The following is a 14,182-nucleotide window of genomic DNA, read 5'->3' as shown; positions in this document are numbered from 1 at the left end:
TATTCATTTATTCTAAACATTTATTGTATCCTAATATTATTTAAAAGCAATAGATGGACCTATAGGGAGACACCTGGTGTGCGTGTGAGAGAAATGGGAAACCCGCTGGTTCCAGATCAGTGCGGGTCAATAAGGGGAGTAGACATTTGGGAGGGTGGGTGTATCCTGCAGCAGGTCAGCAGTCAGTCTGAGACAGAGGGACTGAGTGCATGTTGTGTATCCCGCATCATTCCCCCGCACCTAGAGGCGATGTGTGACTCCAGTGAGCGCCGTCATGGGCAAAAGGGGCCCCGGGGCCACTTCGGTGTTCACGCTCTCACGTAGCCCAGGACGCAACCTCTGGTGTCCAAGTGATCAGGGACGGCGGTGATGGACTCCACTCGGGCGCACAGTCGTGACACACTATGAAGGCAAAGGGTTCAGCATCCGAGGGTCTCTGGGCGCCGCAGTGAGAGCCATGGATCACTTTCCCCGGAGGAAGCGGGTCGGTCTGCTGAAACCCCTGCTGAGTCTGTCCCTCGTCTTTGCCTCTTTTCTCATGATCCACAAGCTGAAGTTGACAGAGAAGGACGGAGTGGGAGTCAAGCACGCGAGGGACGCCGAATGGTGCGGCTCGGAGTGTTTTTCACTCAAGAAGGGGGTCGCGAAAAACAGTTTGGGGAGCTCAGACTCTCCGATGGTGCCTAGTAACGGATTGGACGCGCAGCGGCTCTCCAACGGGACCCCGGCGTCCTGGGACGCGCAGGTCCTCAACTGCAGCGCGAACGCGTCGGTGAAGACGCAGGACTGGTTCCGGCGCTTGGACCCGAGGTTTCACCAGTTCGTCCTGCACAGACACTGCAGGTACTTCCCCATGCTCATCAACCACCCGGAGAAGTGCGCGGACGGAGAGGCGCACCTCCTCATGGTGGTCAAGTCCGTTATCGAGCAGCACGACCGGCGCGAGGCGGTGCGCAAAACCTGGGGCAAGGAGCGCACCGTGGATGGGAAGAAAATCAAAACGTTGTTTCTGCTGGGGAGCCCGACGACGGGCAAAGACACCAAGAACCTCCAGAAACTGATCGAGTACGAGGACCTGATCTACGGGGACATCCTCCAGTGGGACTTCATGGACACCTTCTTCAACCTGACCCTGAAGGAGGTCAACTTCCTCAAGTGGTTCGACATCTACTGCGCCGGCGTGCGCTTCATCTTCAAAGGAGACGACGACGTGTTCGTCAACACGCGCAACCTGCTGCAGCTCATCGGCTTCAAAGTGGAGGCGCGCGAGGACGCCGACTTGTTCGTGGGGGACACCATCTCCAAGGCGATCCCCATCCGAAACCGACAGAGCAAATACTACATCCCCAAAGAGCTGTACGACAAGCCGTACCCCCCTTACGTAGGGGGCGGGGGGTTTCTGATGTCCTCGCAGCTGGCCAGGAGGCTTTTCGTGGTCTCGGAGGACCTGGAGTTGTACCCGATCGACGACGTGTTTTTGGGGATGTGCCTGCAGAAGCTTAACTTGGCCCCGGGGATGCACCCGGGCTTCAGGACCTTCGGCATCACCCGGCGCAAGGTGAGCCCCATGAACAGCGAGCCGTGCTTTTACAAAGGCCTCATCGTGGTGCACAAGCTGAGCGCGCAGGAGCTGCTGAGGATGTGGAGCGTGGTGCACGACCAGGAACTGACCTGCGCTCAGAGAGTGTACATATGATTCTCAATGTACATAAGACAATGACTGAACTGGATACATACATGATCGATACTGAATCTACCGAGTCCTGTAGCTGAAGGAGGGAAAACTCTGATCAAAACAAATAAATACATATTTTCCCATGAAAACAGTGTTTTTTTTTTTTTTAACATTTCATTATCACTGATGGATTCTATATGGCACATCCAGAATTGTTATTTAAATTCCGTGTCAAAAGGTTGAGAGATCTTGTGAGCAGGTTGGGTTTCCTCTCCACCAGACGGCTGCTACTTTGATCTTCCATTTTGTGAAACCACTACCACACAAGTCTGAACTTTCATCACATCTTCATCATCTACCCGAGATCCAATGTTGCTGCAGAGAGGCGCTTGATTTTATTATTCTGATTTCAGGAACTATTTGGACTCACAGCAACTGCATTCGTGGTCGAGTGATTCTTCATGAAGGCTGGGGAAATTGTACAAAATCAAACGGTTTGATTGTTTTAAGTTAATATGTTGTTTTGAAGTATAAATTCACGTGTGTGCGATTTTGCAGAAGCAGGCCGAAAACCAAAGACGCTAAAGGGCTGCAACACTGTAGACTTCTGTAAGATGATGTTAATAAAAATGGAGCTCTCTTCAGCTTTGTAAATACAATGATTGTTGCAGCATTTGATTCATAAAGACACGTGGACAGCCGGAGGACAGCACATCATTGGGAACCTTTTGTCGAGTGAAACCACTTCTGCAATGTTCAGCTTGGTGTAGCTTTATTTAAACAAATACAGATACTTTTTGCAGGAGAAAAATAGCCATTTGAGCCCATTATTGTTCATATCAGAAAATACTGATTACTATGCATAAAAACACCAAATCCACTGTTGCAATCGTCCTCAGCACCCAAGTTCATTAAAGCCAACGTGATGGATGGGGCAGTTCAAACCAAATACACTCTCTTATACATCAAAAACACTTAGTGTTTTCACACACATTAATAAGAGAATTTACTTGACTAAATATTTAAAAAACACCTCAGACTGTTTTACTGATGTTTCTGTTGTAGTTCTTGATGAATCACCAATAGATTACAATCAACGTCGTCATAACACTGCAGTTCAACCGAAGTAGTAAAATGATAGCATGCACAATAAGTCTTGCACAATATTGTCAGAGTTCTTAAACTCAGAGTTTATGGTTAAAATGAGTTGTTTCAAGTCTTTCAAACTGTCTGTGGGGGTCAAAGGTCTACTCCATCTCTCTCATTGGACTAATGGAGTATATAAACGCTGTGCTATCTACTCCAGATTGTCAGTAGGCATTCGGCAGGAAAATAAATTAAGTTCATACTGTACTGAATATTCAGCATCCCTTTGGCAAAGTGCTACTTCATTCCTTAGATATCATTCGTTTAACACAAGAAATGAAAAGAAAAATGTAAAAGATCGTTACATATTTATTGGTATTACATTGGTTATCCATGGGAATGGGTCACTCACATTTGTTTAATTTCTAGCCTGGATTTGACTCAAGAGTTTGTGGTCTAAATCTAATTTGAAACACACTTTTTTTTATGTAAAAATTGCCAATTTTTACGATTTCAAAATCAAAAATTATAGCTGTTTGTTTAGAACGGTTTAGCAGCTTTCTCAAGTCTAATAAAATGGACCCGTTTATGTCATAGTGATGTCATCAGGGTTATCTCAGCTTGGGCTCGGCGACAACACATTTATAAGAGAAAGTCTGCACAGCAAAGTGAGGGTGTGGCGTTTGGAAGTGTTGTAATGAGACCATGTCATTAGGGACTTAAAGTCAAGTTATATTTGACCATTTAAAAAAAAAAAACATCTCTCATCTGTTAAAAAAACTTGTGAAAAAATCCTTTAAGTCGTAACATCCACATCCATGGCGAATGGGTGAGCGCTATGAATAAATAAAAAAGAGCCTCAAAAGCGAGATATCCTGTAAGGAGATATCAGCAAACGGGGCACACATGTTAACGAGCGCGGCAGGTGTGTGACGCCACAGGCTGGACATGAAAAACAAAAGAGACAACGGATCTAACGTTTGTGAGTCCATCTGTCGCTTCTTTGTCACTGATCACGACAGGAAGAGAAACTAGAGTTACTAAGTCAACACCGTGCTGTAATGTTTGCACATATGCTGATAACGCAGGGCTATTCTTTTCCAAAAGTGCTGAAATGCGTGAACGTAGGACCAGGAATATGGGAGTTGGGGTGGAGTTACTACAGCGATGTTTGCTGGTTCCACCCTTGGGACCCCTTTAGTGCTTGCCTGGCGTATGTCCTCCGGCCCGGGGTGCCAGGGCCGGGATCCGGCTGCCTCTGCCCACGCCTCTGCCTCTGGCCCCGACCGACCAGGCCTGCTTCAGCTTGGCTCCACCGGGAGCCCTGCCTGGACACAGACAAGATGTCCTTACAGCAAACCCTTTGTAAGAACTTTAACATAGAGGACCACCCCTCCCCCTCCCCTCTTTTGTTCTTGTGTACTATTTACCACTAAACAAAGCAGCCGGCATCACCTGTGATGTGAATATAAACAGGAGGGCTTCATGACATCAGCAGCTCATGGTTCATCGCGTTACCACATCACACGGCTTACTCTCGATACACAGAAAGCTGCTAATTGTGTTCTGTCAGCCAATTAGAGAAATGTCACTGAAATAATCTATACCATAAGAAACGTCCTGCATTCAAAACATACTCAGGAAGGCAGAAAGGCCACCCTCACCCATAACACACTTTTGTGGAGTAAATCACGAATCATTAGGGAAAAAATGGAAGAGATGCCATTTCACACAACCAGTGGTACATATTTCATGAGGCTCCTGTGTAGGTCATCGTTAACAGGATGCGTCGGCGTGCGAGCGGATTCAGTTACCACCTTTATCACACTCTCTCCTGGGAAACCCCGAAATGTAAACATGTTCACCGGTGAATCATTGTCCCTTTGATTGTTAGTTCCAACGCTGGAGCAAATCCCTCACTTGATAAAAGAGACAGGCGTATTTGAAAAAGGATCAAGAGGGTCATTATGACTCCTTGTTGCGTGTGAAAAGCCAGCATGCATTATCAAACGGGCGTTGATCCTGAAGATTTCAGTCCCACGGTTACCGGTGGCGACGGCTGCCGTGCCTTGATACAACTTGGAGAGTTCAGTTCAAAAGGACTAGCTCATGTCCAGGACCAGCATGCAACATTTCCTGTGAGCTGCACGGATACACAGATTTACCAATAAAAAACGGTGATAAATTCAGCAGTGGTGGTCTCGTGTGATGCTGCCCAGCCCATCGCTCACTCTGGCATCAAGATGGTGATGAATGTAATGCGAGACGTCCCTCAACAGAATAATGGTCGTCCGGACTTTTACAGTCAACGACTGCGTGCTTCACTTTTTTTTTACAAATACAACCACAGACGTGAAACATCACTCACCAACACCCACTACACTAGGCTCCAAATGAAATCTGTCACTATTTTTACGTGCCTTATTCTGCGCTCCGGGGCAGGAAACCACCGTGGAAAAGTTGCAACATGACATTTTTGACCAACAAGCATGGGCACTTTGTATAGCTTGCACACCGAGCGTTTGGGGAAGGTGGGTGTGAGCAGAGAGGTGTATGAATGCTTTACCTTGTGCTGGCTGGGTTCTCTGGGACACCGCAGTCCTGCGTGAGTTTTGTTTACAGCCCTCCCTGCTCATGAGGTGATCCTTCCAAGCCTGGAACAGAGACAAAGTAGCTCAGTGAGTCCGTTCCTCTCCCAGGTACTTTCTCGTTCGGGACAGCCACGGGTGACTGTAGGACCAGTCAAGGCCCAAACGGCTGCCCAACCCTCCCACTAACACTGCAGTCTTTCATTGGGTCTCACAGCTCACAGCTCGGCCGGTGAGAGTGGGACTTTCTGTGAGTTTTCATTAATTCGTAAGGGTGGGCGAGGGGGGGCGACTTCATCAAACATTTGGGCATAATCTCAGTAGCTATCAGATCTTTTCATCAGTGGTTTGCAGGGAATGAAAAAGGTTAAATGGTGAAGTTGTAACGTTTTTAAGTTTAATCACGTTTTCCCAGATGAGAAAAATGTTGACAAAGAGACTCACATCAGGGCTAAGCATAGTAACACACAGCAGACATGATGTCTCAGTAGCAACAACACAGGTGTGATATCATTATTTAAAGCTGCTTTCTAGCGAAATGTGATAAAAGCACACCGACGTGTCTTGTGTCGTAAAGTTTAATTTCGAAAAGTAACAAACTAAACTGCAAACTGGGACAGGTAGAGTCGGGAGGTGTGCTGGTCAGACGGATTTAGGGAGCTCTAGTGGCTCCTTGAAAGACGAGTTACACGATTCATTCGACTCCACGACGACAGAAACGTAACAGAAGACAAACGAAAGGCTACACTGTTGTTCCGACACAACTCATTGTACAGACACAAAGGATTCGTATTAGATGAGCAGCTCCAAAGGTGCTGATATATGAGCACTGTTTAGCACTGGTTACATACAGTTGAGTTAACCATTTTGGTGACATTTTTCCATGTTGATTCCTATTAAAAGGATTACCAGTAAGTCTTTAACTGCAACCGTTTCCTGTTATTTATTAAACATTGCCCACATAGTGAACGGCGAGGGGGGAAACTGCCGGTTCTACTGGAATCAAAGGCAAACTGACCTTGTCCATTACTGCACATTGAACCAATATTAAAACAACACAATTATTAACTTACAGAAGGCAGCACAATAACTGCACTATCATTAACCACTGTGAAAGTCCAGCTGATAAAATGTATATCGAATTTAATATCAACAGCCAATTAGGATATATTGTCCTGACGTCTTCTCAAACGTAGAGGAATGTGAAGAATGATGATGGTACCTCCTTCATCTTGAGACAAACAGCCCATTCAGAACAAAGGCTTTGCCTCCTTTGAAGTAATCAAAGGTCAACGGTATTTTACCTCAACACCTGTTTGCTCCTCAAACCTAATAATAGATGTGTTTTGTGTTTCGGTGTTGATATGAAAGAGGGAAAATAGAAAAGTTCACACCCAACTTCTATGAAAACCTTAATTGAACTGCCATTATCTTCTAGGCAGCAGCTCTGTACAACAGGTTGACACGTGTTTCCCTGTACGTCAATTTGTTGCTTATGTCGCATGCCATACATAATCAAGCCATAACTTCCTTTGATAGCCATTGCTGGATAGCGTGCATCACGGTGCTCATTACAATTTGTGGATCTCTTACTGACTGTTGTGGGTTAGGGTTCTGTGTGTGTGTGTGTGTGTGTGTGTGTGTGTGTGTGTGTGTGTGTGTGTGTGTGTGTGTGTTTTCTTGACCAGGACTCCTTTGTATAAGAGATCTTTGATCCTGATGGGACAAACCTGGTTAAACCAAGGTTAAATAAAAAACAACAACATAATCTCACCTTCTCTCCAGGCAGGAAGTTGATGTGACACAAAGGACAGTGGTTGGAGCCTTTACCCGTGACGGGGGCTGAAATAGAAACAGGAAGCCTTTATGCCACCTGCTATACAATTACAGAAAAGGTCCCCTGAACATGCCGGAGACGATGATGAAATGATACCGTTTTAAATACAATACACCTTGGAGGAATGTGAACATGGTCAATAGGGTAAAAACAATATATCCCGACCCATCATTCAAATGTCTGTTTGCTCACCAACAGGGAGTGAGAGAGTCTTAAAGGTCATGGTGATACACAAAGCTCACTAGTGTCAGCTATCTATGGAGACCAGAAGATCCTATAAGAAAAGCTGACCTCAGCTTTCAGATAGTAAATACTGGTAACAGGGCTTGGTGGTTTGAAACCAACACTATGGAAAATACTGACTACCGGCTCCTCAAAGGGCTCTGTGTAGCACCGTGAACAACACATTTTAAAAGAGCTTTAATTGTGGCCACAGTCAAAAATAGGTATAGCGATGTCTGTAATCTAATGTGCATCAGTACATGACCATCAATGGAGTGGCTAATTGCTTACCTGAATAGATCTGGATCTACAGGTTGCAAGCCACGCCTACAAATTAACAGACTGTGAAATACAGTATCTCCAACAAAGGCACTTAACAAGTTTGGTTAACAATAGATATATTTACATAACAAAATGTGCAACCTGTGTTTGTGTGTGTGTGTCAGAGAAAGACACACACACACACCTTTTCTTAGGTTTCTCAACTTCTCTTTTTCTCTTTCCCTGTGGAACCTCTAGAAACGTTCATTTCTTTTTTGTTCTTTCTCCACGTTGAAAGATGCCACACCAGGCAGAAAATAACATTTATCTTATCTTGGCTTCGTCAGCTTTATTCTCAATGAACGAAACAGTGTCCTCAATGGTAGATACGAACTTGCTCTGAGATAATGAAGGAGAGTGTTGCGTTTTTAAGGACAAGCTAGTACTTGTGGCATGTAATCCCCCAATTTCAGGACAATACAGCAGGACACGGACTCTTGAATCTAACATACAGCCAAAGTAGTCCAATAGTTTGTAGCACAAGGTGGAATATTTTTGAATAGCCTAGACAATGACCTGAACTCAGTCGAACTGAGCATGTGTTTCTGTTAATGTCAACCACATTGAAGCCCTCCCCCCTCCTTCCCAAAACAAGCAAGATGTGCAGCTGGCTGCAGCACTGGTTCACAGAGCATCACCAGGCAAGACACCAAGTATCTTCTTTGCCCAGTAATCTACTGGCCTCATAGTTCAATATGATGCCTTTATTCAAGGGGAACTACGTATAAGAATGTCAAACACCATTAAATTACAGTGCATCACTTCAATCTTGTAGTCCTTGTTTAATTTCAAATAAATATAAAGTGGAGGTCACAGCCGGTCCTGTGGATTGATTCTACCTTCAAATGCGATCCATCAAATAATGAGTGAGAGTGAGAACTCACGGTTGCAGGTGGGACCCTGGACATGGCGACTCAGATCTTCAGTGGCCACGGCCTCTGAGCAGCGGGGACACTGGCTGAACCTGGACCTGCTTTCACATTCACCCAGCAGGTGCTCGGTGAGGCTGGCTATCTCGACTACCTGTGAACACAACGCAGAGCACAAAGCCTTCAAGCTTTATTGCTGAGGTAGGGACTAAGCAGCTGGGCAGATGACATAGATGGCGACACCTTAAAAGATGGAACCGTCTACCTGTCTACAATCATCGCAGCGTCTCAGCATAGGACAGTGTTTCCAGTAGTGAAGGTCCAATCCGTCCTCTGTGAATGACTCGTCCTTTTTGCCGCAGAATATGCACAGGCTGAAAGATCAGATCAAACCCCTTCATGTAATGTATCAGCAGGTACACTGAATGAAAGTTCAATGAACACTTCACATTGAAAAAGAGTTGAATTAGGCACAGCTATTATTCTCCACTGAGTTACGAGACACTCACTTGTCCAGATAGTTGCTGGTTGGCTGTTGGACGTCAATACTGTCTGTAACCTTGTTCTGTGGCACTTTTGTGACAGCTGGAAATCAAGAAGACGGTATCCGTTACTTGTCATGACTGGAGTAACTGGAGGCCACCCATGAGAAGCACCCCAATGAGACCCAGCACTCCATAATGCAAAGAAACAATAGCCTCAAACTTACACCTGACGTAAAGATGGAGTCTACTTGTCTACTGTCAGAGCTGCACAGTTTTGTTAATAGGGATCTGTATGTGGACGCTTTGTCATACAAGGGGATATAATACAACATCAGAACTACTGAACTAGCTACCAATAAAAATATATCAGTCAGATGAAGTCAAACTGACAGGCGTGAGCTTCAAAATGTTTTCGTTTGTGTTGCTATGTTTAGTGATTGTGGTGTTCCTGCACCATTTCTTCGGGTTCATGGCGGAAATGAACGGCAGTGTCAGTGTCATGCCTTAGATATTGTTATATTGCCTTCAAGCGAAGCTTTTGTTACTATTAAGGACGTGCTAAGATGAGCACCATACTCAGGGTTCAAGTGGTTAAACACTCGAGAGCACTGTTGCTGGGCAACTGGCAACAAAAGCAGACGCTGTAAGGCTTCTAATCCCCTTTGAAAATGGTCAATGCCATGCTGAATAATAAAAAAAAATGAGGACAAAAGTGTCTAATTAGCATGCGTTCTCCCATTAATGTCAGAAGTCCTGACCTCAGAGGTGCCTTCAAACTGTCATCTTGCATATAAAGGGCCACATTTAAGGCATAAGCACTTATGCTTGTATGACTCAAAAGACTATACCAGCACCATATTGCTGTTTTGTTTTGCCATAAAGCAATATCCCTTTGTGTTTTAAACTTTTAAAGCAAATGTGTACGTACTTGTCTTGCCAGCTTTTTGGGACTCGACTTTGGGAGCTTCTTTCTTCGGCATTTTTCCTGTGTTACTGTCATTCCCTCTTTCCTTCACAAGCAGACAGATAAATGGTTGGGTGTCAGAAAGCAACGGTCCAAAGATGTTGTCACACAAGAAAAGCTCTGCACAACTTTACGGTGGCTTCAGACATAGAATCTTGAATACGTGGGGAGTTTCTGACCACCTACACAGTCACAATTCTACCAAGTCACTGTGGAGTCATAAATACACATTAGTAGCCATTACAACAAGTGATGTAATTGCAGTCTGATGGCAGTTTCCACCTACTGTGATCTCTTTCAAGGCAGCCAGCTGCTCCTGAAGAGAGTGGATCTCCGCCTTCTCTTTTTGCCCATCCTGCTGACCACCTCCCTTCTTCAAAGTCTGGGAGAAAAGTGACATCAGCCTCAGAGTTAGTCCGTTTTTTAGGTTAATTTTCCCTGTGTTTGCTCCCTTTCTTCTGTCTTTCTCCCGTTATTATCATTTGACAATCACAGATCTTTCTTGCCAGCTTTCATGTATTTATATTAGTCTTTAGAAGTTGAACAGCGTAAAGCTCTATAGACTCTTAACGCCATTAGGTAATGGGAAGGCTCGGTTTCTGTTGATGCCAGCAAGAAATTAAACTTAATCACTGTGTGAGTCACAAACTTTACCGCGAAACAATATCACACCATGTCAGCTTGGGAACACAAGCAGACTTGTTTAATGAGGATTTGAAAGAAATGCCATACTGTGTCTACATTAGACCATCAATAGATGCATGCGTGGATCTGTCACGGATTATTTGTTTAGCCAGGTGAGTAAAAGACAGACTGCCTGTGCTGGCTTTGGCATAGGAAGCAGCAGAGGCAGTTAGCCGTCTGTGGTGCAACATGAAACTCAGCTCAGAAAAAATAAAAAAGACATGACGTCATGCAGTCCTCTCTAAAAACCTCTTGAGAGAGTGTTCCCATCTGCTTTGCCTGACAGTTTCATTGTCCATCTACCAGCTGCTCCTCGTTGACTACAATCTGTTTGAAAAAGCGAAACACACCTCCGGCCCGACAGTTGGAACACAGTGAATATAGACACCCACATAAATATCTGAAATGTTACATTTTGTTGTGAAATAAAAAGAAGATATCCACTATTTATTTTACATTCCTTCTTTATAGTGAAGACGATGTTAAGTATTTATGAGAGACACTTCTTGCCTGAGTGTCCACCAGCTTTCCATCAATCTTGGCAAAGCCATCAAAGAGGGTTTTGAAGAGGAAGTTCTTTCGTGCAGCAGCGTCGTTGGGCGGAAGGTATCGGGCGACGGCAGCCCCGTGCTGCTGGTACATGGATAAGATGACACGCACCGACAGCTCTCGAACCGCTGATGCATTGTGCTCTAAAGCTGCTGTACAGAACTGTTGGAGGAAAACAAGGATTTCTATTAACACGGCATATTGAGCAAGATTTTTTAAACTTGGAAGTGCATATTTGGAAGTGCATTTCAGTTGGCATTCTGCAGTGACCTGATTTCTCACTTCGCCCCAGCAAGAAGGGCTGTCTTGTGAGACGTCTCACTCATGCTACCCAAACCCTGACTCATATAGGCCAGAGCAATCACCCCACAATCCAGTGGGAGAGCCGCTGCTTTGAAATAGACTTGCCCATATGGGGATTAGCCCAGGATACAAAGAGTTTTCCACTTCTTCAAAACCTCTTCTACTTCTCTCTTACATCTAAATTCGATGTGCAAAGCATGAACTGAACACAGCATTTGCTGTTCTTCAGGGGATGAGAAAGGTGGTAGAGAGGATGCCATAACGTCAACCGAAGAGCACGAGCAAACCACCTTGGGGACACAGGAAGGATTCAGGCCCGTCTCCGCATTGCGCCTTTTTCTGAGCGCCCATGTCTTTTTTCAGTGTCTCAAAGAGGAGAGAGCGTATGCCCTGAGAACGCCTTTTTTTCTGAGCCCCCGCCTTTCAATTGTTAAGGCCCCCGATCACACTGAAACGTGTCGCAACAGGAGCAGCCGCTTCAAAAACGCCCCTTTGGCGAAGTGCGTCAAGCAAAATAGCTGATGAACCTGTGAATGGGGGTCTGTAACCAGGTGATCAAATGTCCACTGAACACATGACCTTTTGTAAAGGTCACACAGGCTATGAGTAAATAATCAGAAACCTGATTACTGACCAACTGTGGCTTACAGTAATCACAGTGCAATTAAAACCCCTACCACAATATAAGTTTTATCAAGCAATATTGGCTTGTCTAGCTTCATGTGCAACATAGTTGAGGAAATCCTTTGAAGGAAATGTACATCATGACGTAAAAAAGAGGCCATTATCCATCCGTGTGAAGACCGTCACGACACAACGGCAACATCCAGAATTAAACTGTGTATAAAGGACACCCATCCCACAAACAGGGACCACATTATTCTCTGTGGTCCCTGGCAAACACTTCTTATTTTAATTACAGCAAATTCAATCACCCCCTTTTTTTCCCACTCTGGCCCCCGCCTCAGAGCAGATCACCCAGGTAACAGAGGGGGAAAAGGAAAAAATGCGCAAAATATAGGGCTAACAGTGTTGAGCTGTCAAGAGGGGTTGTCACATGATCTTACAAGAGGCAAAAACCAGTTGAGGGTTTAGCTGTGAATCAAAGATTCAGTCATTTATCAAGTTAAGTGTATTAAATAAGTTGAAAGATATAACCTGTGTCTGTAGTGTAACTTCTTTGTTTAAATCTGAGTGGGGGCTACTACCACCAAACCAAAGGCTCCATGGTATTTGCAGGTTTATACACATATAGGCTGGGGGTTACATCACCTTAGAAATGCATACATTTCCATCCATATTTTGAAACGAAGACTTGTAAGCTCTTGTCATCACCGTCTCCACTGGCACATGCCGATGCTTACGTAGTGTATCGACCCCTATTTACTGCCTGAGGGTTATCGTTTTCTTTTTCCTCTCACACGTACAGCTGATACTGTTGACGAGCTTTGTGTTTCCCGAGGTGTACAAGCAATTACTAAGCACAATAAAGTTTACTGCAGGAAGAAGCTGCCCTAAACCTTCTGTACTTTCTACGTAATTGAAAGATAATGTGATGATGTCGCTCATTGTGGCCTTCCAAGAAACTCAACAGATCAAAGGCAAGTCCATTATTTCACAATCAAATTCATTCTTTCAGTCTAAAGTTGGTGTCTCTTCTGTTTCCCATCTGTTCCAACTGTTCTCAAGTGTTTCATGTGAAAATCAAAAGAAGAAAAAAAAGCACAGCCCTCCCGTCGCATCTCAATCCAGACTGGGAAATGTTTCCCAGGCAAACATGGGACGCAGCCAACACAAAGGTGACAGGCGCTGAGCAAGCATGTGCAAACATGCAAACACAGGCCACCCAACGCCACCTGTGTGGATTTGGCTTCAGAAGGCGGAGAAACTCAGTGGACAAACCTAACAATTTGTTCTCCCTGATAAAGAGATGTGCGGAGCTGAGCGAAGGGGGATGGGTGGAGGACCGCTCGTAAACTAGAGATGGGAGAGCAGGGCGGCCTGGTCAACTGTTGGATAGTTTGCACATAGATATTAGGTCACTGCTGGAAACCAGAGGAGTGCAGGGGACGTAAAGTGGATGCCAATGGTGACAACATTGACTCAGACTGGAACGTAGTGACAGTCTGTCTTGTTGAACTGAGTGGTCACAGAAAACCAGGGAGGGACTGATCCCCTTTCAGTTAGTCATTACTAAGCCAAATGTAACGGAAAATCAGCTTGGTGGGTGCCTACTTTTCAAATAAAACAAGCATTGTTCTCTTTGCTTCCCATGTGCTTTCATGCTACCATATGTCGTAATTGCAATTTACAGATTGGTAAGAGACACATAACCGCCCCAAAACCGCAGCAGTTACTAACAGCTCTAGCATAGAAATCTGTCGGCGAAACATTCAGCGACATTTATTTGGCTGATGCTGCTAATATTGAGACTATTTCCCTACATTTACAGCTTTAAAATCAGCTCCCAAACAGCAGGGGTTAGATTGTTTAAATTAAGTTTCTTAGGCACACAATGGGTTGATTTCCCAAGAGAAAAAAGATAATTAACTTTTGAACAGGTAATTATAACCGCGTCCACTCCATATTTCCGCATCAG

At 44.8% G+C, this 14,182-nt stretch overlaps 2 protein-coding genes across 2 annotated transcripts in view; one reads left to right on the top strand and one right to left on the bottom strand.

Annotated features, from left to right (window-relative positions):
* The first annotated feature begins 190 nt into the window (after positions 1 to 190).
* b3gnt7l (UDP-GlcNAc:betaGal beta-1,3-N-acetylglucosaminyltransferase 7, like) lies at positions 191 to 3,522 on the top strand. Its single transcript, XM_084014641.1, has one exon. It carries the CDS (start codon positions 458 to 460, stop codon positions 1,694 to 1,696), a length of 1,239 nt encoding a protein of 412 aa, XP_083870767.1. The 5' UTR covers positions 191 to 457; the 3' UTR covers positions 1,697 to 3,522.
* A 121-nt stretch (positions 3,523 to 3,643) lies between these two features.
* Positions 3,644 to 14,182, bottom strand: part of cep104 (centrosomal protein 104) — a 35,055-nt gene continuing 24,516 nt past the window's right edge. Inside the window, exons 14-22 of the mRNA XM_084014640.1 lie at positions 11,242 to 11,442; positions 10,334 to 10,429; positions 10,012 to 10,093; positions 9,108 to 9,183; positions 8,864 to 8,972; positions 8,614 to 8,752; positions 7,124 to 7,191; positions 5,328 to 5,415; positions 3,644 to 4,089 (exon numbers count right to left, since the gene is read on the bottom strand). Of these exons, the coding sequence (XP_083870766.1) occupies positions 3,959 to 4,089; positions 5,328 to 5,415; positions 7,124 to 7,191; positions 8,614 to 8,752; positions 8,864 to 8,972; positions 9,108 to 9,183; positions 10,012 to 10,093; positions 10,334 to 10,429; positions 11,242 to 11,442 (990 nt within the window). The 3' untranslated portion in view covers positions 3,644 to 3,958. The remainder of the gene's footprint in view (positions 4,090 to 5,327; positions 5,416 to 7,123; positions 7,192 to 8,613; positions 8,753 to 8,863; positions 8,973 to 9,107; positions 9,184 to 10,011; positions 10,094 to 10,333; positions 10,430 to 11,241; positions 11,443 to 14,182) is intronic.

Source organism: Eutrigla gurnardus (genome assembly GCF_963514095.1).
Source record: "Eutrigla gurnardus genome assembly, chromosome: 8".
NCBI lineage: Eukaryota > Metazoa > Chordata > Actinopteri > Perciformes > Triglidae > Eutrigla > Eutrigla gurnardus.
The sequence above is the reverse complement of the archived record's forward strand: the minus strand, read 5'-3'. Positions and strand labels throughout refer to the sequence as shown.

Bases quoted from the DNA above. Each gene is read 5' to 3' on its own strand.
- b3gnt7l (XM_084014641.1), top strand. From the start codon at position 458: ATGGATCACTTTCCCCGGAGGAAGCGGGTCGGTCTGCTGAAACCCCTG.